At 39.4% G+C, this 25511-nt stretch overlaps 1 protein-coding gene across 1 annotated transcript in view; it reads right to left on the reverse strand.

The window, feature by feature from the left end:
- Positions 1–582: 582 nt before the first annotated feature.
- Positions 583–25511, reverse strand: part of ltk (leukocyte receptor tyrosine kinase) — a 39822-nt gene continuing 14893 nt past the window's right edge. The window contains exons 3-29 of the mRNA XM_035533137.1: positions 25211–25360; positions 24656–24881; positions 21613–21752; positions 21154–21294; positions 18753–18902; positions 18027–18127; positions 17500–17663; positions 17275–17369; positions 16021–16119; positions 15635–15809; positions 13952–14102; positions 13584–13715; positions 13165–13314; positions 12391–12574; positions 11860–11958; positions 10877–11029; positions 10380–10493; positions 6568–6754; positions 6250–6340; positions 6090–6154; positions 5405–5534; positions 5056–5153; positions 4747–4839; positions 4254–4355; positions 3891–4025; positions 3504–3594; positions 583–3352 (exon numbers count right to left, since the gene is read on the reverse strand). Coding sequence (XP_035389030.1) covers positions 2384–3352; positions 3504–3594; positions 3891–4025; positions 4254–4355; positions 4747–4839; positions 5056–5153; positions 5405–5534; positions 6090–6154; positions 6250–6340; positions 6568–6754; positions 10380–10493; positions 10877–11029; positions 11860–11958; positions 12391–12574; positions 13165–13314; positions 13584–13715; positions 13952–14102; positions 15635–15809; positions 16021–16119; positions 17275–17369; positions 17500–17663; positions 18027–18127; positions 18753–18902; positions 21154–21294; positions 21613–21752; positions 24656–24881; positions 25211–25360 — 4385 coding nt within the window. The 3' untranslated portion in view covers positions 583–2383. The remainder of the gene's footprint in view (positions 3353–3503; positions 3595–3890; positions 4026–4253; positions 4356–4746; positions 4840–5055; positions 5154–5404; positions 5535–6089; positions 6155–6249; positions 6341–6567; positions 6755–10379; positions 10494–10876; positions 11030–11859; positions 11959–12390; positions 12575–13164; positions 13315–13583; positions 13716–13951; positions 14103–15634; positions 15810–16020; positions 16120–17274; positions 17370–17499; positions 17664–18026; positions 18128–18752; positions 18903–21153; positions 21295–21612; positions 21753–24655; positions 24882–25210; positions 25361–25511) is intronic.

The raw sequence follows: 25511 nt of genomic DNA on the forward strand, positions 1-25511 counted from the left end.
AAATGGGCCTTTATGAGTAAGGATCTATACAACAGAGTGTAATATAATTGGTATAGTATGTTATAATTAAAGATACAGCAAGGCTGTTCAGATTACTTCGAATTTTTGTTAAGACAGTGGGTAAGCATCTAGAATATTGCTTTTAGACAGCTCACCTAAAGACTAAGAAAATATGTGCATTTTTCAAACTGCTTGCAAGTTTTAAAGAATAAAGAATATGCCTTCACATACGTTTAGAGCATCCCAAAGCAAGATTTAAAAGGAACAAGAACTCCTTTATCCTTCAATCAAATGAACTCCTAAAGTAAGGCTAGTTGAAAGCTTCTTGAACAAGTGCAATTTTAAACTCATAATAAAAATATTATAATGTCAAAGGGAGTGGTCAGGTTAGCTTGTAGCCTGTGTCTATATGAAACTAATGTGTGTAATGTAAACTGCCAATCAAGTTTATCATGTTGTCTTTGGTTGTATTTTTTATTTTTTTGTAATTAAAAGTAATGTTTCTTATCAAAATCTCCAACAGCATACTTCTGTCAAAATCTATACTCAGAAAAGAATCAATAAACCTTCCAACAAAATTTATTTATTTTTAATGGATAAGAGAAGCTAATTATGTTACCCCAATATAGATACATGTATCTGCAATGAAAAGACATGACAGAAATATACAAACATAAAGAAATAAATTTGCAAGTATAAAATATTAAAGGTAGAGCTAATAGGTTTAATATATACTTGGATGTTATGTTCTATAACAGAGTTTTAGAGAAAGAAAGAAACTATTTCAATGGAAGTTTGAAATGTAAAATGCAGAAACCAAAAGTATAATGAACTGTAAGTAGTTTCACCTCATAAAGCTAGTTTATCCCTGACCATATTTAAAAATTGTCATTGTAATTTCACATCCAGATTTCAAGAATATGTTAAGACATGAGAATAACATGTAAAAGATGTTACATGTGTAAGCAATGAAAATAAAACCCTCGGTACTGAGAAAGTTATATCTTAGAGTAGCAACTTCATTGTGATTGTGATCCTTCAGGCCAGAATAACTGAATAACACATAGCTTGGTGCTCTCCAGTTTAGCATATGGGACACACAGCGTTGGATATTACATTCACTGCCAGAGTATATAACACAAATGTAAATCCATCTTCCATTCCATTCCATCGAAAAGTCAGCATAAACAAAATGCAAAGAGAATTTCAATCTCCTTATCTCAGATTTTACAGGTTTTATGCCATGGTTAAAACACTACACATTTCATCAAATATTTTAAATGAAAAAAAGGAAAGTAATGTCAATAGTACTATACAAAAAATTTATTTAAAATTTTTTTAATTAATTAATTTTAAAAAAACAAAACTGTCCATTTACCACACACTGGCAGTGCATAAAAACAAGAATTTTCATAAACTCAACATAAGCTTGAAAAATGCTAACTATACATCAGTTCAGAACACATTCCCAGTGGGTCCTTCAACATTTAACATCAATAACCACATTCCTGGTTACATCTGGAAATATTCTTTTAAAGTTTTTACCAAACGCAAATAATTTTGATGATTTAGGTTCAATAATTATTTTTCTAGCTTTATCAACGGCCTCAATTATGAAATTGCTATTTTTTAAGCAAAATTTAACACAAGTTTCTCAGACAATAGAGCAATTACTATACTGCCCTTTCTGTTTTTAAATCAGCATATAGATTTTATGGTAATTGTAGCAGCATTCAAGGTTAATATACATTTCATCATATTTATATACCTTATTATGAGAAACAAATAAAAAGGACTTTAATTTATTTGCAATTTTCCAAGATCATTTTAGAAACTGCTGTATTTCTTTAGTTCTCTCTAGACAAGGACTATTAAATGCTTATCAAGAATGTCTTAGCCTTTGCTAATACATCAGTTTACATCTAATGCTGGTTCCTTGAAAGATGGCAGAAGTTTACAAGGTGTCTCTTATTTGTTACTTAAAATTAGCCTAATGTATGTTTTCACAGTGCTAAGTGTGGCTGAGAATCCTATGTGTTTATACCACAAAGTGGAAGCAAGAGGCTTGCTATCTGCTTTGTGCAAGTTCTCACAGAATTCATCAACCAATTCGAACTATCAAATAGAAGTGACAATGTTATGGTTCTGTCATGTCCTTCATCTCTACAGCAGCAATATTGTGTGTGTTCTTCAGCAGTAAGTAGCTTTCATGTCCAGCTCATGTTTTGTGATGTTTTCAGTCATGGAAAATTCTTGTGATCCATATGCAAAAAGACCAAACAATAAAAAGTCAGCTGATCTGCAGGCCAACTGGAACAATGTGAGATGTTTTTATCAGTGGTATGACTCTTCGATTCTTCAGTAAGTGCACAATTCTGAAACGTTACACAGGGGTAACACTAAGGTCTTCAGACAGTGAGAAGCCTGAATCTCGGTCCCCTGTGGGCTTCTCGGGCTTGGTATGCCTTCTGATGTCTTCGTGTCTGTAGCTGGAATAACGTTTCACGCGTGGTTTGTGGGCAACAGTGTCAGCCAAGCCAAACACCGCTAGTGAGGAGCTAATTGCAGAGCTGGTGCTGGGTTGTGCATACCTGGCAAGCATGTGGGGCAGACTCTCAGCCTCAACTCTCTGCTTGTCATAGGCATAATTTACGTTGCCACAAGGAAAGGTCTGGAGCTTGGCCAAGTTCATGACTGCAGTGAAGGAGCCCCCTGCAGCCTTAGCTGGCCCTTTCCGTGATGCAAGACTAGAAGACCCTGCAGGACTGGAGGTCATCTGAGAGGGAGCAGGAGGCATGCTTGAGGATGGGGTATTGACTTCTATTCCAGAGTTGTTCTGTTCAAAGGGAGAGGTAGAGAAAGACAGAGGGGTGTCGGTGAAGGACAGAGGCATGGATCGCGTGTGGCACAGTACTGTCTTTCCCCGTCCAAAGCCCTCCAGAATCCAGGAACCATAAGTTGGGTTCCAGAGGTTCTTGGCCTTGTTCTTCAACTTCTGGCTGCCTGAGGAGGAGCTCGATCTGGAGCATCGACGGTGCTCTGGAACCTGGAGCCAGGACCCAGAGCAGGATCCATTAGTAGGAACCAGGTCAGCCCAACATGGCTCCAAAGCTTCACACCGGGTGGCCTGCAGAGGCATTTGGGGTGGCCGTTGTAGCAGCAGGTGAGGTTTGTGAACCTGAGAGAGAGGGGTGGAAATGGCAGGCTGCACAGGTGTGTCCTGTGACATGGATTGGGTCACCAGAAAAGGGTTCATACTTCCAGACCCTTCTGGATGGATCACTATACTGCTCTCATCCTCCACAGCTGGCCCATGTTCCACTGGGAGAGGCGTATTGATCACATCAGGGTCCTGGATGCCGACAAGGAGAATGGGAGAAAGGAGACAGGAGGTCAGGGTGTCATGATCAGCCAAACCAAATGTAATTCTTAGGAGAATAACTGTCTAAACAAAAAAACAAATCTGATGCATTCTACTACATTATTCTAGACAAATTATTTACCTGAGTGCAGTAGTTGATCCTCTCTAAAATAGTGGAGAAGTCTGGCCGATGTTCTGGGCAGTGTTGCCAACATTGTGTCATGATGCGATACCTAAAACAGAATAGTAGCAATATTTTTTGCAATGAGAAATAAAGCTTTTATGTAAACATCACTATTGTGGAAGGGGGTATTTGATGAAAATGAAACCAAAGCAGATGAAATTGCAAGATGTATCTTAAAGCACACATCAGGAATTGGTAAAACAGCATGACAGGAGTTCAAAAATAAATATACAGTAAATATATCCATTGTGTATTTCATTAGGGGCATCAGTATTATTCAGAAGCAAGCCTGCAAATTACAATGAACCATGATTGTGGGTTTAAAACTGAAATACCACTACTTACACAGGCCCTGGGCAACTTTTAGGAGGGTCCATTCGCCCTCCACTCATCACAAATTCCAATACTTCCTGATTGGTCTTGCATGGGTATGGCATATAGCCCAGGGAGAAAATCTCCCAGAGCAGTACCCCAAATGACCTACAGAGGGAGACAAAGAAACAAAAATAAATAAATAAATAAATAAATGGGAAAAAAAACAATATGATACTTGCCATCACAGTAGAGCGGTGTTTAGTAGAAAAGCACCATTTTATCATAGTTACTAATTTCAATGTAATTAAAACATAATGTGTGCACATAAAAGACAAAAATAAATAAATAAATAAATAAATAAACAAACAAATAAATAAATAAACACAGTATTACCAGGTGTCAGTCTTGCAGGTGAAGATGCCCTCCAAGAAGGCTTCAGGTGGCATCCATTTCACTGGCAACATAGCATGGCCACCTTTCCTGTAGTAACTGGCCCTGAGGGAAGCACGGAATTGGTACAACAACAATTTATACTGCCATTATGTTTACTGTTGCTTTTCCTACATATTAAATCAGCATATAGATTTTATGGTAATTGTAGCAGCATTCAAGGTTAATATACATTTCATCATATTTATATACCTGATTATGAGAATCAAATAAAAAGGATTTAAATTTATTTGCAAATGGCCATAGTATTTATCATTCTACAGGTATTCTAATGGCATAGTTTATAGCTTAGCATAGTTTAATTAGGTTACCAACTATATGTGTTTGTACTTATGAGTCTGTATGTGAACCAGAAGAGAGAAGAAAACCTTTTATGTCAGACACCAAATGAGAAAAAAAGCCCACAAGTAATTACAAGGTCAAAAGACCTTGGCACCTGTATATGTCACGCGCCATTCCAAAATCTCCAATTTTGGCAACTCTCTCAGGACCCGGACAAGTCAACAGGCAGTTTCGTGCAGCAATGTCTCTAAAACAAGGAACTACCTGTTACAGTTTGCACTGATTAAAGTTAATTCAAACTACTCAACTACAGATTTGGCAAACTCTTTTATGGATATCTTGTACTATAGATCCAGACCTTTATTATATTTTTCTGAGAAGGAGTAGCAGGAACTGTGGCATCCTGGGCCATTAGTCAATGTTTACAAATTCTGAAGAGGGATTGCAGCAGTGTGCACAACACCTGTGAATGAAGTGGTTCTCCTCTAGGTACTGGCAGCCGAACGCAATGTCTCTGGCCATGCACAGCAGCTCCATCATCGTCAGAGAAGAGGGCTGGTTCTGTGGGAGCAGATAGTGGCAACTAGGAGATTAGAGCAGCACTCTGCTAACTTACAAATAACTCTGACATGAGATAGCTCCACAAATGCTCCCGTGCAAGCTCATGCAAACATTATGCATACTACACATACAGCTTTGTGCTTGCATGTAGCTATAAACAAGCAATAGTACTGATACGAAGAGGAAGCTTGTGCACATTCCAACTCACACACGTGCATATGCTATGCATTTTTCCCAGGATAACCACTCACAGCTTTGGGGCGGTTCTGTCTCAAGAAGCTTTTCATGTCTCCCCCAGTCATGAGTTCCAGAAGAATAAAACGGGGTAGGATCTGCAGACTGACTCCGATGCAGCAAACTATGTTGTGATGGTTAAACTTACTGCAAATGCACTCAAATACACATACAAACACACACACCAACCATATACTTAATTGGATAGGCCAGTTTTACAGAGTACCAATGGCTTTGCCATTCCAGTTTAAAGAATAGTACCCATTTTGTACATGCAGTAGCCTTTCTGAGTCTTTAGATTTTCAAAAGCAGACAATTAAGGCAATCTTAAAGAATTACACTGAAGATAAAAAGATTTGCACTGGTTACATAACGCTATCCAGTCATCATTTACATCAAGAGCCCTTTTAAGAGGCTGAAGTCAAAGCTATTATGGTGTGCATTGCCTGCCCTGTAGTATGCCTTATGTCTGAATTGAGGAAATGGAAACAGAGCTATTGTCTAAGTGACGAGGGTGCATTAACCAGACTTCAATAATAAGAAATGTCTGCAAACTGGGTAAGCAAAATGAACACCTAAAGAAAAACTAGGCATTTCATCCCCTCCTATTGTTCTGTCAACAAGAGTAGAATAACACCCACCTTATCTGTCTTGCGTGTGTGTGTGTGTGTGTGTGTGTGTGTGTGTGTGTGTGTGTGACACCTCATAATCAGTGCTTCCATGAGGAAATCCATTTCATCTTGCTCAGAACAGATTTCAGGAAGAGTCTATCAGAGAGCAGTGAAAGCGCAGACAGAAGCAATCAAGAGCTATCAGAAACAGAACATGCTGTGACTATACCGTGTTAAAGTGTGTTACTGACCTTGATCGCGACCTGCATGGTGGTGTTGTCTCCATTCATACCCAGAACCTGCCCTTCATATACCTCCCCAAAAGCACCATGCCCCAATGCTCTGGAACCAAGAACACTGCAATGCTTTAAGTGAGCTAAAATTCAGTCATCTGACAGATAAAGCGAGGACAAATGACACATCTTATCACATTCTTGACACAAAAAGGATTCAGTGTGACCTCCATTATGATGGGCTAGGCTGAATACAAAGTTTTAACCAATCACCCAGGACATATGAAGGTTCTTATATAATGCTACAAGGTCATGCTACAGAAAGACCAAGAGCACCTAAGGAGGGTGATGTTCTTGCGTGGCACCTCCTTCAGCTCGCTCAGTGATACCACCTTGCCAGAGAAGCAGTAGTTAGGGTTATAGTCCGTCATAATGGTGGAAGAGCGGATCTTGCTCAGCTTGTGTTCCGGGCTCTGCAGGTGGACCAGGACAGCATGCAGGTTGTTCTTCTTGCGGAAGTAGACTGCTAGGGCAAAGAAGAGGGGGGCCAGGGGTTAACAAAGTCATAGACTATGGCTAAAATTGGCACTACCAGCATGAGAAGTGGGTTTGTGCTTTGAGGTTGGTTGTACAATGATATCTGAGATCTTGAATTCAGAGTGCATACAGCCACATGCAGGCAAAACTACACTTTCAATGGAAATTCACATTATGTTATATTGGCCAGTGTATATGAGTATCTTTAAGCTGTTTTCTGTAAGGCTATTGGCCTAGGAACATCCAGGTCCAGCTTCAAGGGCATATCCACTGATGTTCCATATGGTTACATTCAGAGCAGCATAAAAGCAGAGATAAAATCAACAGAGCCCTCAAGGTTTCATTATGATGCTCTCAGTGGAGAGACAACTCTAAGTACACTTACTGCTTCTTAAAAGAGAACCATCAGGGCTCAGAACCTTTTTAACTGGATAAGCGAATCTGGAATGGCTAACTGCTTGCTCTCTCTGCTAGCAGCTGGGCAGGGAGCACTCACCCTCTGCGGTGACTTCCCATGACCCAGATGCAGGTTGGTAGTCTGCTCTTGGGGAGGGGACACTGCATGGAGGTGAGAGGTCTCCTTTTCCGTTGGGCTGCTGGCGCAGTGGCGCGAAGCATAGCCGGCAGGAAGTTGACCGAGGGTGGGAGTGAGGGAGTGGGACTGGGGTCAAAAAAGGATGAGGGAATTGCCTGAGTACAGACTACCAACTTGCACTGGGGAGAACTCAGGGGAAAAGACAAGAGTTAACCACCAAATGCAGTTCTGCAGCCTGAGAACACAGAGAATGAGCACTGCATCTCAGACAAAGCAGAATTCAAAGGAGATTCCAGAATACTTGGACACAAGCATATATTACACTGACAAAGAGGTCCTTTAGATCCTAAATACACAACAGCAGATGATCAAAGATGTGTTTCAAATGTTTAACTTCTCTTTATTTAAATCATAAAGGCCTAAAACATGATATGTAGTACAGTTAGTGCACAGGTCAAACTAAGAATAAAACATTCAGATCTAATAATAAAAAAGCAATAAAGCATATATGGAAATTACCAACTTGCTAGACTGAGGTCACATCAAATATTCATAAAAGCACCATGATAGCTGACTAAGGCACAGTTCACAGAATTCACAACTCACATTTGAAGGATTTGGGCAAAGAGGTTCAGCTAACCATAAAGGAAAAGACTGAGGTAATAAGAGCAGTATTCTGACTTGAGATAAGTGTGCATGCATAATTCACCAAAAATCTTCCAAAGAAAATTGAGGAAGAGTTTACAAAGGAATCTTTAATTAGATACAATGAGTTCTTTTATTGACTCAACAATATGCCAGATTCTACTTCTAATATTACTGCAGCAAGCAGAGAACAGGATCCCTACAAGGTCACATATAAAAGGTGAGAATATGCAGTGCAGTGCACTGCAAAAGTATTCAACATGATTAAAAGTAATCTGATTTGGCTTTAAGTCTGGTGGAGTAAGTTTTGCATAGTTTTTGGGAGTGAGTTTCACCCATTTTTTTCTGATTCATTTGCTCTAGGTTTGTTCAGGCTGGTTGGATCATGTTTGCGGACTGTAAATAGGGCCACAATTTTCCAAACAGTGTCACAGATTCTTAATTGGATTGAGATCTGTGATTTCATATGTTGTTCAACCACTGCTGTTTGGCTAGACTTTAGATCACAGTCGTGCTGAAATGTGTAGTTTCTCCAAAGCTTTAGTTTTGGGGGTTTTTAAGCAAACTTGCAGTATCCCCTTGTGTTTTGTACCATCCATCCTTTGATTTTAACAAGACGCCCAGTCCAGAAGTACTATGATGTGTTTTTTCTACAGTAATTGTTTCTTTCTAGATACCCTGCCATACGGACAAGTTGTATGCAGAGCACTTGATATTTTCTTTGGTGCACCTTAACACTACTGAACTTTGTAGCTCCTTCAAAGTAATTGTTGTTTTTTCTTTGGCTTCTCTCACAAGGTCCCTTCTTGTTGAGTTTTGAGGGACAAATCTGATGGCTTCTTAGGTTGCGAGGCATTGTACAAGGTCAGATGGGTTTACTTGCAGTTTTGCTTGAGGTTTTTTAGGACAAGTGGCAAGTTTTGTTAATTTTGCAGGGATTCATCAAAATCTGGTATAACGTCTGTGTCAATAAAACAAATTTCATTTTAGAACATAACACAATGATTGGGCCCTGCTGTAAGGAAACTCAGCTAGAGGAAAACAACAGGAGGGTTAAGTTACTCATTTCCTAAGTCATACTGTCAAGGCAGCACATCGATAATCAAAATATTCTCTCATCATCCTATGCTAGAAAAGATTATTTTAAACCCCTGGGTATGAAATGAGCAGCAATAATGACATATTGGTCAATGAACAGTGATACAGTTGTGCATTAATGACTAAAGATAGTCTAAATAATTTGGCTGTCATTCATTCACACTCAAAGATCATAAAAAAATTCTAGTTTAATAGCATTTTCATGATTCCCTACTCATTCCCTTTAGCAGTGATGTGTTACCTTTAGGTAATAAAATTAGCTGCATGTCTTTTATCAGATATCACAAACATGACTACAATAAAAAGCACAACTGAGCATACATTGAATTTTGAGACTCCCACCTGAAATTGAATGTACTGGAAGAACTTATTTGGAACTAAAATAAATACAAAAATAATAAATAAAAAATAAGAGTTTTTAAACGGGGATATGTGCTGGCTATGACCTGATTCAGGGAAAATTATATTAAAATATAAAAATCATGAATGCTAGATGTTAGCCTTATGGTTAGATTTAAGAAATATTATTCAAAATAGATCCTAAACCAAAATGTTTTATTAATGCACAGTTTAGCCTGGCTATATTCATCTCTTAAACTCTAGGCTTATTATTTAAGAGATTTCAATCTTAACTCATGATATTATGTATCTATTATGAATAATTCAGTAAATACACTAAAACTAATATGAAAGGTACATAAATACAAGAGTTTGAAATCAAAATCTGAACATATCAGCTTGTTCTTGAAGTCTAGATCGAAGAGGCTGTAATAGAACAGCCCCAGTTTTATAATTTCTTCACCCGGTTAAAGGGATTTTCATTAAGTTCCCTTATGGAACTTGTTCCTTCTTTACCTGGTTTCCCTTTAAAATCTGTTCATGGTACATTTTCTGTGGTATTTTACGGTCTCCTTTATTTTTAAAGCCCCTATTTGGGATGCCTTAAAAACATCCTTTTCCCTCATAGGCATGACATTTTTATTGACTTCTGTAAATCAGCATTAGAAGGGTCTCTATGTTGGCCTGTGCATTCTGAGCTGAACTCAGAATTAGTCATTTATTTTACACGTAATTTATATGTCACTGATTGGAATTTTAACATGATGATCTAGCCTGGAAAATCAATGTACCAGTGGTTGATACAGCACTTCTTTCTGTGAATTATGGTGTTTTAGGGCACTAAGGTCACTTTCATCATTAAATGTTTTGAGAATTCATTCAATTTATAATGGGTGCTGTTCTGTACAGAGTTACAGGAAGAGCATGGGTAAAGGGGTGGAGAATATCAGAGGTGGTGGAAGGTGGAGGGCATGAAGCTGGAAGAGTCTCTTACTGAGAGTGAGGCAAGTGCAGGAAAATACGACACCCATCACCATTGTGGAGACCACCACCGCCAGGATCAGAGACAGGGATGGGTGCCCCTCTGCCACTGAGCCCTGAGTAACCACTGAATCAGCGGAGAGAGAGAGAGAGAGAGAGAGAGAGAGAGAGAAAGAGCTCTATCTATAAACAGAAAGCTTTTAGCAAAAAAAGTCCATTATCACAGATGAACTGCTGTTGTGAAATGCAGTTTTAAACTATGAAAAATGCTTTTGTAAACCATATGAAATGCACCTCTTTGTAAATACTGGATTTAAGGCTCCATGACTAATCGTTTGCATCATAAAACTGCAATATGCTTAGATACAACTTACTTGTGTCCCAGACATACTCATCTTACACTTACCACATTTCTGGAAGCACTTACAGACTCACAGGCCATGCTATTAGGCACATTCAACTTAAAGGTTCATTTTCTAAGTGTAAAAATGGCTTGGAAGGCTTGTCTACCTCTGCAAGTGACATTGTCTGGAGCAAGCACCTCCTCGCTATGACAAATGCAGAGGATAAGCCTGGTGTCATCGTCCTTCTTGCAGCTCTGAGTCTGACAGTGGCTGCAGTTCAGGTGCACTGTAATCTCAGCCTCCCCGTGACTCTCCATGGCTGGACACAGCACAAAGAAACAGAGCTTTTTCCACCCAAACAAAAAAAAATGACCAGTTAAAAAATGGGCTTGGGTAATACAAAATCATCTTTGATATTATTTATATTGCATTATCTATGATGAAAATGTCACACACTGTGTTTTTAATGAGGAGACTCAACAGTTTTCTGAGTTGTATTAGTAATACTGGCCTTCACCAAAATTTGAATACACAAGTTTCTAAAAGAAAAAGCAAGTTGTAAGTCACGATCTGAACTTGAAATTACTATATAACTTCTGAAATAAAGGGAGCAGTGTTACTGAGCTAATATCTGTTTATGTGAGACGAGTAAATAAAGGAATGAGGGATGAGGGTACAGGGAAACATTTTAACCCTCATGGCCTTCACCAGTGATTCTGTTTCAAAATACTGAAGTAATGTTACTGGTCACTAAATAATTGCCCTTTTCCCTGCACATGAAAGAAAACAGTTTAAGTGCCTTTTGGACATACCCTCATGTTTTTGTCACATGTAGCAGCAAATGTGTAGGTCTTTGAATTTGCCTTACAGAAACAGGGCCAAAATACTGCATTACACTGCTCATCATGGGCTCCAGGAGACACCAGACTTCAGTAACACCCCATAATACCACTTATTTTCCCTTATATTGAATCATTAGGTGTGTGTGTGTGTGTCTGTGTGTGTGTGTGTGTGTGTGTGTGTGTGTGTGTGTGTGTTAATGAGCTGTTCTTGTTTACTTGTCCTGATAAACAAGACAAACAAAGCCCTTAATTGTTACATGTGACAGGCCCAAATACTTTGGTGAAATACTTTATATGAATCTAGCACCTGCCAAAGGCTGCAGAAATATCTCTCCTGAGGGGTGGACAAAAGAAATGCCATCCTGCCCATCGGCTGTGATGTCATCAGTGTGGGATACACCACCACCTAAACAGAAGTGTGAAAAAATGTCACGATACTTGATACTGTGATACAGACATACAGCACTTAATTTTAAATATTGTAATATGGGTAACAATACAAGCATTTTGCATGTAGTAACTAACACCTATAAAACAAGAGCCCCTTGATATAAACATGCATTTCAGAGAGTGGTCTTCTGCTCTGAGATGGCAGGAAGATCTTTATGTGGGTAGATGTTTTTCACAAGTGGATGAGTCAACTAACAGCTCTTATGGCATAACAGAAAAATGTCATTGTATTTTTTTTTTTGTTGATTTATAGCATAAAATAACATGCATGCAATCAAAGAGAAGTGTGCAGTTTTTCACCTTATAAATGCCTTCACACAAAAGAATATATGAAGTCTGTGTATATGTGTATTCAATGGTAGATGTCTCTTTCTGTCAGTACACAAACCTCTGTATCCTCCTCCACCACCTCCTGCAGTACAGGCGCCCCCTCCTCCCCCAAACCCTCCAAAGGTCACCCAGTCGAGCGAGGACAAGGCCTGAGGGCAGGGTGAGCCCCCTTCTGCCCCTTCCAGCAGAGATTTCCCTGCCCTGTTGTGTGTAGTGGAGTCCCTCCATCCCCCTCCCCCCCCCTTAAGTCATCACATTCACAAAACACACACACACACACACACACAAATATTTTGTACTGGACCACTTTTACTTATGAAATTGTCTAATGCACCAATAGCTGTCCAATAAATTTTCCGTTTTAGAAAAAAATAAGCAGAATGTGTTTCAATCTTCCATTTTGTCTTGTGCCATGATAATTTCTTTTGTCAAGAGTTAATAACAAATGAAAAGCTCTCATGTGATTAGAAAACATCTTCTAGCCACCTAACAGAATGTTTTAAGATAATGTGATCGTAATGTCTAAACCACAAGAACACTACAATAAGAAATTATTAGCTTAGTAGCTCATGGTTTCTAACATACACACACACACCATCTTAAATATACAAAATGATATAAAAGAGACCAACACATTCTTGATGCACAACAACAAACCTAGCCACTCAGTACATTGACTTTAAATAACCACAGTTCTTGCTGTTAGAGAGCGTTTCCACTTTATAGTCTGTCTAGCAGGTGTTCGTGTGAGGAATGGACAAGTAAAGGTAGGAGGTACTAAATAAAAATATCTAACACTATTTCATATGGGCAGTAGATGAAGACCTGCTACTCCAGTTCTGCCATTGACTCCTGCAGCCAGCATGTCATTCTCGTACTGTTCCAAAGGGGCGTGGTCCAAACCGCTGTCAGGGTCTTCCAGGTATGCTTTTCCACCCCCACCTGCTGCTATCAGTAGAGGCACTGGCTCCCCGTTCTCCATCTGTGTCCAGGAATCCCACAAAATAGAAAGTCACTTTTTGCCAAAGAAGTACTCATACCCTCTTAACATTCCAGACTGCTGGGATGCTTCCATCTGCGGATTAGTACAGACAGATCCAAATACTTCCAAGATGTCTAAAAAATGTGTGAACGGCAAGGCAAGGAATGCTTTCCACATGGCTTCCTCAAGGCGGCGTCACTCAATAGAGGAGATGTGCTCAGGAGGTGAAGAGAGGGAAAAGGAAAAAGAAATGAACAGGAAAAGCTCACCCGAAAGATGAAAGTGGCTCCCCCACCACCTCCTCCGCCACCCGCCAAATCCCCAGCTGAGCCATCACTGTCAACCCCCTCCTCAATTAGAGATGATTCGCCCAAACAGACCTTTTGAGTCAGAGGGTTCCTCTGCACAAGAAACAGGGAGACAGTGCAGAAAGTTCAGAAAACTAAGGACATTCTGAATTGTGGCAGCATTACACTATAATGTGAGGAGGACAAGATATGATGGCAAAGGTAAATGCAAATGCAAAAGTCCAGCTGAGATGGGTCAGGCATAAAAGAGTAAAATATGGTTGGTATTATTATTATTATTACTCCCAGTATTTGGCTCCAGGTCCTACTGTATCAGCTGCTATGCTCACCCCTGGGCAAGCATCTTCACCCTGGTGTCCAATCAGGAGATAAAGGATGTCCCCCTTCTTTAGTGTGAAGATGGCTGAGAGGACGACACCATGCAACCGATTGTTGTGGTTTTTGGCCCCATTTCCCCCTGCAGCTCCATAGCCAGAGATCCTGTGGACCAAGTGTAAGGAGATGGACATTCCCTCGGTATTTGCTGTGGTTTCCAGGAGCAGTCAATGGTTTTGGCCGATACAACAGACTAACAAACTTCCAAATAGGCTTACAGTGGATTTGTCTTTAACACTAAAGTCAACACACACAAAATATATTATTAATCCAACTGTGTAGGTTGAAATCCATAATTATTGGCCACTGTTTCATGTAGCATTACAATAAACTAACAGTTTAACAATAAACAAGCAGTAAACTTCTATTTCCATACATACCACAGGATACAAGTTTGTATATCAAAAATACACTAAATCCATGCTGATAACAGCTTTAAAAATACCATTGTACAGAGAATAAGGTTTTACGTTTGCGTTTGGAAGCTCTGACAGTTTCTTACTGCAAGGTTAAGGTAATAAAACATTTATTTGGCACAGAAAGATGTTCTGATAGATTAGGATTAAATTTAGTATGGAGTTAATATTTAAAAATTGAGATGTTTTAGTACATGCGTTTTAAAATGATAGGCACAAAAGCCAGCGTTTTGAGCGAAGTCCAAATATTTGTGATTACTAACAGCCACCAGGGCACTTTAGAATAATTGTACACCACACATTAAATAGTGGAAAGGCTGTATTAGCCACTTGCCAAATTTTCACACAAATAATACTCCATCTTTAATGGTGAGGTCCAAAGGGCAACCTTCAAAACTCAACGATCTAGTAATTGAAAGCAAAGAAGTCTCCATTCGTCTTGCTTTCCAGATAGTTTTCTCACTTTTCACCTGCCTGTCTAGCACTCCTAACCAGACAGCAATGAGTGACACTTCTAACGAGCTCTTAGGACTAGCCTGGCAATCACAGCAAATCTGTTCAAAGGCTTTGCATGCACATTGGCCAGATTATTCAATGCCCTCGACCAATGAGTCATACTTCTGTTTTAACACAAATGTGTCTTTTGTGTGTATGGATGCATGTGTGTGCAAGAGAGACAGAGAAGAGAGAGTGTGAAAGAGAGAGTGAGAAGATAATGGTGAGTATGGGGAAAGCCTCATCCGCATGTGGAACTTGTCCTTCAAAAAGTCTATTTACTGTGACAATCTATCTTGACGGTTTTGAGAGGATAAGATCCGTTCCTACTTTAAGTGATTACTGGGAACATGGTGGTGAAGGAGGAGGAGGGACAATTGGAGGAGACAGTTAATATGGAAAGGATCCAATCCAGTCATCTGTAGCTAATATGCATCAATGTGATTGATGTTATGTGCTGATCCAGATGAGATCATTGTTATTAAAATAAAGAGATGCATCAATGAAATCCTGCTCAAACCAGGCTGGTAGCAATTAAGCTAAACTGCACAAAGATTTAATTTCATCTTTCCATCCAACATAATGTGTGTAAACAATGTGTGTAACGTAAGCATGGTAATAGTGTAAATCTGTCCTCAATTACATTCTCTGAACCAATTTTTTCCTAATCTGAATAAACATATTGGCTTAAGATGCAGGCCTTCCTGGTGTTAGTGCTCTTCTCACTTGTATTGGTTGGTGGCAGGGACCCTCCACATCTGAACACCTCTGAGGGGTCCTTCTTTCCCAACTAGCACGCTGACATTGGTGTTGCGGTAGACATTGTTACACTGGGCTTGAGTGGGCCCCTGAGGGCCACTGGCACCACAGGAGGTGAAGCTCCATGTCATCTGGGACAACTCTGGAAGACAATGTTACAGTTTCCTTCATTTCAAGTGTTTGTGTGACCTCAAAAAAAGCAGCTCATAATCACAGTGACTTTGGTATGAAGATTTGCCTGGAAAGTTAGGCATCTGTGGGTAAGCTGGAGCACAGCTACAAACCATGAATGTCCTGAAACAAAAGCTCATTACAGAAACATTTAATCAAGCAATCACAGCAATTCTCTGTACCTGATACAGAAGGCTCAGGAAGGGGGCTTGGGATGTCCAGCTTGGTTTTGGAGTCTAAATCATGAAGGAGTCGTTGACCATGAGGCATTGTGTTGAGATCTAATAAAAACAGAAATCGAGGCAATTAGAGACAGAGCACCACTAGAAAGAGAAATGAGGCATTATGGTCCAGCAGCCTTTGAACCTTGGCCTGCAATTGCTCCTCCCATTTTGCAGACAGACAAATGATGTACACTGACAAAAAAGTATTTTAAAAAAAAAGAAAAGAAAAAAGGAAAAAACAAGGACAAGGTCAGTTGGACAAAAACACATAAGTGAGATGCTTTTAAGTGCATAGGCTAGCACTTAATAATATGGGAAATTAGAGAAGTCATGAGAGTTGTGAGGAGAGAAGACAGGAGGACAAAAAAGAGAAAATAAGTATAATGTAGAAAGCTATGATTTAAGAAGTTGCAATTTATTTAGCAATGAATAACTTATCTTTTCACCAAAAGTTATACAGCCAGAAACTGAATCGCAGGCATGACACCTCAGTTTAGAGCCATGTAATGTGTTCTCTGCATTTGGGGAATGTATGTTACACAGCTGGCGTTCCCATAAATTTGGCAGGGCAGATGTGTTTCCCTATTACACTTAAAACACCATGTTTCCAGTTTGCAAGCTCAGGGACCGATTCTCCTCCTCAAACACAACCGTTATGCACTGAAAACCTAGGATGAGAATTTTTACAAGAATTTCCATGCCACAAGACAAATACATGTTAAGATGGAAACTTTTTCTATCACCCTCCTCTTCCATCAGAAAGAAAATGTGGAACTACATCAAGAGCTCAGCAAGGTTTGCCTCCCACTGATAATTGCAGCTAAAACTGTGTGAGTGCATCTCCCCCCTTTAGGGCTTATTTATGACTCTTATTTCACATTCAGCAGAAAGATTTCCTGAGCAATTGGTTATAAAAACTTAAAATACCATATAGCCAGTGGTGATCAAACACATAATGTACATAATACACAAAGGAACATCAATACCTAAGAAACAGTAGATAATAGCAAATTCAACACAGCACAAACATTTCAATGTTGTAATGTATGCTTTACTTAATAAAGTTTTAGTTGTTTAAAAAGATTACCAAAGATTACCTATCACTATTTGTCTAAGCATCATTGACTAATACACAATACAAAAAAGAGCGCTTTTTTGCTTTTGGCTTCAGTATAACAGAGAGCATAGATTTGTGGTATAGCACACGGTCACCTGAGTCAAAACATGTTGCACTTAAAGCAATGTTATCCAGCGCGATGTCAGCCTGTGAGCCTGAAGCCCACAGGATTTGTACTCTCAGATGGAACCTGCAATGCAAATCAACAAACCAAGGGAGGTCATGATGGTCAAGAAACATTTCTACCTCATTTCAGTTATCCATTAAAATGGCTCATGCTGAGATGTTTGATGCCAAAAATAAATCAACATCTACATTACCTATTTGTTCGGAGGTTGGTGATCTGCAGAGTGACATCTTGCCAGATGTCCTTCCACTGTCCAGTTCTTTCCCACAATATTGGATTTGTTACATTACCATTTTCTACCATCAACAGTAGCACTGTGCCATTAAAATCCCCATACAGATACAGTGAAAACTGCAACTACATATGGGAAACATAAGTAATGGATTAATGATGACACCTGACGAAAACCTGTTGATGATTTTCTAAAAAGGCCAATATTTTCTTGAGCTATGAGTGAATAACCTGTACAGGCTTCAGGCCTAGAATACAAATTTAAAAGCATCAAAGAAATTACTGAGCCTGAAATCCACCCTTCTGGCAGTAAAAATTAATTTGTCATTCAGGAATAAAAGTACAGGTTTTGGAGAATTGCTGTATATATATCTCAATTCATAAAGGACACCTTAATGCAGCACATCTGAAAGAACTGGTCCACTCTTCAAAATTATCCTTGTAGAAGTAAACTTGGCTGAGAGTGAGACAGCCATCTTCAATTCTTACCTGACACTCTGGACTAGACGCAGACAAGGGAAGAGTTGGGCTTTGAATGAATGCTTCATTGCTCTTGACATTACTTCTGACCTTTAGAAACAGGAAGTGACCTAAGGCAAGAACAGAAGCCTTAGCACCCAGGAAACAGGCCTGCTACTTATAATGCTATATTTTGCAATTATTATAGACTGTAAATTGTATATGAAAGCTTGTATAATCTTTTGAGTTCAGAAAATAACTTCAGTGTGTGAAAAGAGCATAATCATATTAAAGATAGAGTATAAATGTTTTAGAATAACCAGGACATACTGTCCATCTTGGCCATAATGATTTTTACTTTTACATAATGAAATATCACAATGATTTTTACTTATTTTTACATATGGAGAGAAATATCATAAAACTCTGGGAAAGTGCCATTATGCCCACATTTTGTCCACAAGCCTTTACTCTGCATTCCAAATACATGTAACTAAATATTGCTTAGACAAATTACCAGAAGGCAATGATGAAACTGCAGTTTCAATAGCAACAACAACAGCAAAGATTTTTATTATTTCAGGCACGTACACATTTAACTCTGCCCACGTACCACTTGATTAACCTGCCAGACTTAGCTGCCCTGATAAGGCCAAAATCTAAGTAAATGTTTAATATGCTGCCATGAGTAATGTGAAATTAAAAATAGTACTATTTTATGCTGAATTACTGGCTACTTTAAGGTCACATAATTACCTTGAGTGTTTTGGAGAGTCGCTCCTAAAAGGTCAGTGCTTTCAGATAGTTGTTCTCCCCTGGCCAGCATCCAGGAATAGTGTTCATCAGAAGCTGACCACTCACAGGAGCCAGACTCAAATGAACAGTATGACCCCAGGGGTAAGGTATCTGCAAAGGCAAATTACAGACATTTCTTTTTGATCATATGATATGCAGCAACTGAAAGAAAGGCCCATAATACATGTCATAAATTCCAGAGGTTGCCAATAACCACAAACATCTAGAATGTACTAGAGTACTTGATTTATAAATGCTGATTTCCTGTGTGGCATGCTGGGGTTATTATGATATCTACTCCTTCCTTCTTCATTAGCAAAATCAGAAAAGCAAGGAGGTGATGAAGCAAGGAGGCACTGACTGTAAAAGATCTCTAATCTCTAGCCCTAATCTTGCCTGATAAAAGTGTGACAGGCCACACAATAAAACTTCAATCAGATGGTACTCTACTGTGCAAATACAGTTTTACTGTTCAACAATCCTGCACATAAATTTCTTTACTTTCTGGAAGCAATTGTGCACTTCTCTGGGGGCGTGTGCCTTATTTATATTACAGTGAAGAGAATCTTGATTTAGTATCTGGCATGTTTTGTGTTAATGGAATGGACCAGTGGTTCAAAATTCATACTTGGCATAAAAGGGGTAAATATCTATGAGCAAAAACTTTTGAGATGATATCAAACATGTTAACTTGTAAACATGTTAACTTGTCATGTGGGTTCTGTTCATCTAGATAGAAAGCACATGCTTTGCTCGCATTACATACCTGAAGATGGAAAAAATGGGGGCAAAGAAGTACCATACACTGAGCTGACAACACAGTTCTGCTTCTTATGGATGAATGCCTGCACTCGTGCTTTAAGGGGCACATTTGACAGTGAAAGGAATGTACTTTCAGGTTGGCAAATCCACCAACTCAGGTGACAGGATTAATAATTTATCAAGACTTAAAAGTTTAATACACTTAATGTGTGTGGCACACAGCCTGTCATTAACTTCACAGTACCCTTTCAAAGTGTTCCATCGCACTACTCCATGCAGTTTACTATTTGTGTTCAATGAAATGCCAACTGGCAAAATTTAACTTAGAAATCTTATAAGTATGAATTGTTCACACACTACCATTGAAAAGTCACAATTATTTTGTTTTTGTTTCCTTAGCGTGTCCTGAAAATTTTAAGAAAACACAAGTTTAGATGTGTGGAACCTAGGCTATATCCCCACCGGCAGTTTGGGGACCTTTCCTTAATTAATGTCAGACGAATTGGGGAACACTGAAAAGTTCAGCCAGGATTAAACATGCATATTTTTATTGATCTTGTACCCCTATAGTGAGTGTGGTGTGAGTACATTTTCCAGGACACTACATTTTTCAACCAGGTGGAGACCAAGGATGAAGTACGGCAACATGATTCATTGTCAGTCTAAAGGCAGGGCAGAAGCTGTAATAGGTAAGATATGAAAGATATAGATATTTTTGGTAAAATGTTCATTTTTACACATTGCGATTTTCCTGGCAGTGAGAATAATAAACTGCAATGACACTGGGGATGAACTTTCAGATTCTCAGTGAGAGGGGTAAAGTGTGCCTTGAAGTATGGACAAAGACCTGGTTATGTCCTGGATACACTATATATGTCCAAAAGCATGTAGACACCTGACAATAACAATGAGCTTGTTAGACTCCCAATTCCAAAACCATGAGCATTAATATAAAGTTGACCCTTTATTTGAGGCTTTACACAAGATTTTGGGATTTGTTGCATCTAAAGACAGTTTGGAACTCTGTAGTGAGTGACACAACAGAGGCTAGGTTATGTCCTATATGCTTCAGTGCTCATCAGCACCACACTAATAGTTCAAGTAGTTTAATTGTACTTACAATAATAGCACTTACAGACCTAGCTGGGCAGAAATTTCATGAACTGCCTTCTGACAAAGGTAGCATCCTACAACAGCACCACATTTTAATTTATAGAGATCAGAGAAGTCACTCAATCTGATCAAAAGCCTAATCTGCCTCCATATAGATTACACCTATGGAGGAAACATAGGTGGTGTAGATAATGTTAAATAGATGTCTGATATCAAAAAATGAGCAGCAACCTTTAATAAAGTCAGTTTGATCATCCAATAAGTTTGTGGAAGTGTGAACACAATTCAAACAGCCAAGACTTTGGTTTATATTTAGTAATAGTTGCATAGTGAACTTATTGGTCAATATTAACCACCGCTTATGGGGTCTTGGTCCCTTTTTAAAAGTTATGAGAAAAATTCAGTTATATCTGTTATTGCAGTACATCACATTGTCCGGAGCTATGCACTGCCTAGTGAAAGCTCCCCAAAGCCCTACCAGACTCACCACAAATGATGCCCTCATCTTCCCCCAGGGGGCAGTCAGCATGAAAATCGCACACTCGACGTTTGTCTATACAGCCCCCCAAATTACAATGAAAGGTGGCATGCTCGTCACATTCTGAGCGCTGCTCAAAATCATGGTTTTCTGTGAGGTAACAAGAGGGAGGCAGTGAAGAGATTTAGCCAAGGCATCATACGCATGGATCCAAACAGATGCATAATAGCAAAATTTCAACTAGGTGCCAAAACTAACTGTCCATCATGATATGTGCAATGGAATTTAAGTACAACATCTAACTGGCTTGAGTCGATTAGCCAATAGAGCACACAGTTTAACTGTACCAGACACAACTGAAAACTCACTGCCAAATCGTAGTCAAGGCAAAGGCCACACCTGTACAGTCTTTAGCTACATACTCATAACACACTGCATATTGTATATGATACTAGGTAAAGAACTCACCAATATGACAGTCCTTCAGCTCCAGTGAATCAATGGCCACCAGTCCAACATCATGACCACTACAAGAAGTGTACTGCACTGTCACCTCGAAAGGCTCATCCATTTTACCGATCAGTGCTTCCAGTACCTCCCAAGATGCCCTGGCCCACAAAGATTAAAATCATAAGTGAATGCAAGATTATGCTTTTTTTTCTTTTTTTTTTTTTAAGGGTAATGCTCCATATTCCTGCTTTTGTTTCATTAAAACACTACACCAACAAGGTCATATTTTATTCAAACCCCTTAAAATATTAACACTGATTTTTCTCCTGTTTTTTCTCATTTTCTTCTCATTTCTCATTTCTCAACAAGGATGCAGCAAGTCATGGGGGAAACAGCGGAGGTACAGACACTGGTTAAGAGGATGCTATATTTGTTGGACTTGCATGACAACACCGATTAGGTTCGTGCTGCCAAGAGGTATGCTGCTTTGGCTGATTTGCTTGACGGGATTGTCAGGAGGGACACCAGTGGCTGGGGAGATCACCAGTTATCCCCCTGTGGCCTGCCTCTCCACAGACCCATCTGCGATCATGGACAGGTATGTGGTAGGCCTGCTCCAAGCAGGAATCTACTTCTCTGGGGAAAGAGGAGAATGCCTGAAATGGCAACTTCTCCCAGCCCAAACAGCCACCACCTCCTGAGAGTGCCCCGGTTATGAAGCCACAGGGGGATAGCCCCGACACGTCCACTCAGAGATGGTGGCCCATCTCTCCGTGTCCGAAAAAGGGAGGCCCCATGGAATTTCTTGGAGGGGGGTTTAGGAGCCCCTGAGTTGGTTCCCCCCTAGACGACCACCAAAAGGTCCGGTTGGCCCAGAGGAGTGGCCAGGAATTTGTTTAACTGGTGCCCTCTCTTGGTGACTATTGGTAAACATTGCTGGTTTTCACACATCTCGACTCGTACTTGCATCCTGCCTCGACTTGTAACAGGATCTCTACATGTCAATGACAGAGAGAAACATGCTGTGTAAGGTCTTTAGGGTCTTTACTCTCATCCCACATCACTCCAAAATTTCTTAATAGCAGAATTCCTTCATCAGTCAGGATAAATGCACTACAGAGCCTCATTAGCCAATATAGCTATATGCTGTGACTTCAGAAAATGTTTTTTTCCCATATCAAGGTGTTTTCACCTGAAAACAGTATTGTACATTTGTCTTGTAAATGAGTATGCAATTACAGATGAAATATTCAGATGCAATATTCTACTGTTACTGCCTCCATAGTGAGTGTGTGTGTCTGCAGATGAATCCTGGAAATTAGCCAAAATTTGTTTTAGCACATTTTTTAGTTACCCAAGGAGCATTGGAGAATTTAGACCAAATGCAAATACATCAGCAAATCACTAGACTGTACCTTATTTCAACAACAACTTTGAAAATTTGGGGAATGCTGTTATATAGTTTGAACATTATGAGTAAGCTTTTTTTTTCACGAGAAGAATACCTCAAATGTGACCTTATAGCTTAATTTGTCCTTCTTCAAACAAACTATTCAAATGTCAAAAAAGGCCTAGAGTAGCTCAATGGATCGTGTCATTTACTTCCATTGCTATGAGGTTCAGGTTGTTTGCTCATTATACAAGGTCATATACTATATACAAGGTCATTTTGTAATGCCTAAGGTCACATTACAATTAACAGACAGCTTTTACATCCAGTCACACATCAGTGAGAAGCAGCGGCCAACTGCACACAACATTCTCGCAGCACCTGGGGGACTGAATCAGGTGCAGGGAAGGGAGAGAGGACAACCCACAGGAGCATCCAGACTGAGAACGTAATCATATGGTTGACCTTTCTGTTTCTTTGACATGCATCAGCAATATCCAGATGTTCAAGCCTGTGTCTAGCCTGTCATTTTTGTGTAGGGTCTACTACAATTACTGTCACCTATTACTATTACTGTGTGTGTAATACTATTACATAATGTTGTGTCTTGAAATGAATAGTAAAATATATATTTATTTACCAAAAAAAAAATACAAAGACTCATTATATGAAAGCAGTACTTTTCAACTCCCATCCCTACCCCCCACAGAGTGTGGTCAGAACTGTTGTTGAAGCCCCTGTTAATTTATGTCTTCCAGTGATTTAAAGACATGACTCACATGACTGCATTATACAAAATGCAAAGACCAAGGAAGACATTTACAGTTCTTGTGTTGAAACAGATTTACAGAGGCATTCTTGTTAGGGCTTCTGAACAATTTGTATAATTTTACTTTTTGGGTCACTGCTTAATTGAGACTCAACCTTTCCCATAACATACATAACTTCAGTTTGTCCATCAGCTAAATCAGATTTGTATGATACAGCCCTCAGTGACACAACCTCAAACCTGTTAGGCACTGAGCCACACAATCTTCAATTGATGTCAGTCATTTTAAATAGACAACAAGCATAAGTGTATAGGCTCCATTATGCTCATAGTGTCCCTTTCCAAATTGCAATGCATCATAACCCATTTCTAGCCCTCTGTCAAAGCCAATTTTGAAAAAGACATATTGGTACCTACTTTTAGAAACAAAATGATTTCATCCATCTTGGCATAGCTGCTTCCAACACAAGAAAATCAATATTTAGAAGATTTCCATTACAAAAGGCTTAGAGAGGGTATTCGCCTCCACTGCTCTCAGAACAGAGCCTGCATCTCATTCTGATGTCAAGCAAAGCATGTATTTGTCTTCACATTTGTATCACTTGGTCTGCCGTACATTTATCAATCAAATCGTGTAACTCAGATGGCAATATACACAGACAGAATCATTCATAGCATGACCAATAGAGCCATGATTTTACATTTTTACTGGTAAGAGCACCAATAAAATTCAATAATCTCAATAATTCAAGGACTATATAATGTCTGTTGTAGAACACTAAAATGACCTTTCAGATGCACTGATCATGAGCTATCAACTAAACAACTTCTGTTGAATGCCACCATTCGGAAGACAGCAAAACGTCAAACTACATCTTAAAACTGTAAAAACTGATTCTAACCTGTTGCCATCTTGCTCCCTGTTGATGAAGGGTGGCGAGCTGATGATGACAGAGTCAGTCAGTTTCACAGAGACAGTCACGTTTCCCCTTTTGGGCTCCGGTTGAAAGCAAGCCAAACGGACCTGACACAGCGGCCCGCTACTCAGCACTACCGGACTGGTGATGTGAAATGTACAGCTCCCAGAAGCACCTAGGACTGAGTTGGGCTTTAAAATCAGGAAATGACCTATGAGAAGGAACACAGAGACTCTTTCATAACAGCTCACTATATAGGTGCAAAAATACCAAGTAGTCTTTTCACATTATTGCACTGTAGACTTAAAATCAAAGAGAAAAGCATAACGTTATGCCACACATGAGAAATCAATAAATATAGCTCTAAAATATTTTCAGAATGTGACAAACAATTATTTCCATGAATTGTTGTAAATTCCTTTAGCTGGGAAATGGGTAGAAATGTTACCCAACACTGAAAAGCCACTTGAAATACAACTAGCCACAGAAGTTAAAAGGCAGTGTGAAACACTTTAAAAAGGTCCTGCTTTGTAACACTACCTTTAAAATCTCCAACAGAATGATCCATTATTGGTTGCACATCCCATCTAGTGGGCCTGTGTTGCTGTGGTGATGTAACATACCAATCTCCACCAGTGCTGTGATTGGATATGCTCCAGGAACATGGGGATTCGAAATCACAGGAGATAACTGCAGGTGGTGGAAGTAAAGCTACATTTTAGAGGGCACATATAGGCCATACACTCAGTGAAGTCCTTCACACAGACACTGCAGTTCACCTATAAAATTCTTAGCTTTTACTCCCAAGACTTGACTTGAGGAAAGATAGGATTGATACTGA

The sequence above is a fragment of the Electrophorus electricus genome, chromosome 13 (genome assembly GCF_013358815.1).
Source record: "Electrophorus electricus isolate fEleEle1 chromosome 13, fEleEle1.pri, whole genome shotgun sequence".
Classification (NCBI taxonomy): Eukaryota; Metazoa; Chordata; class Actinopteri; order Gymnotiformes; family Gymnotidae; genus Electrophorus; species Electrophorus electricus.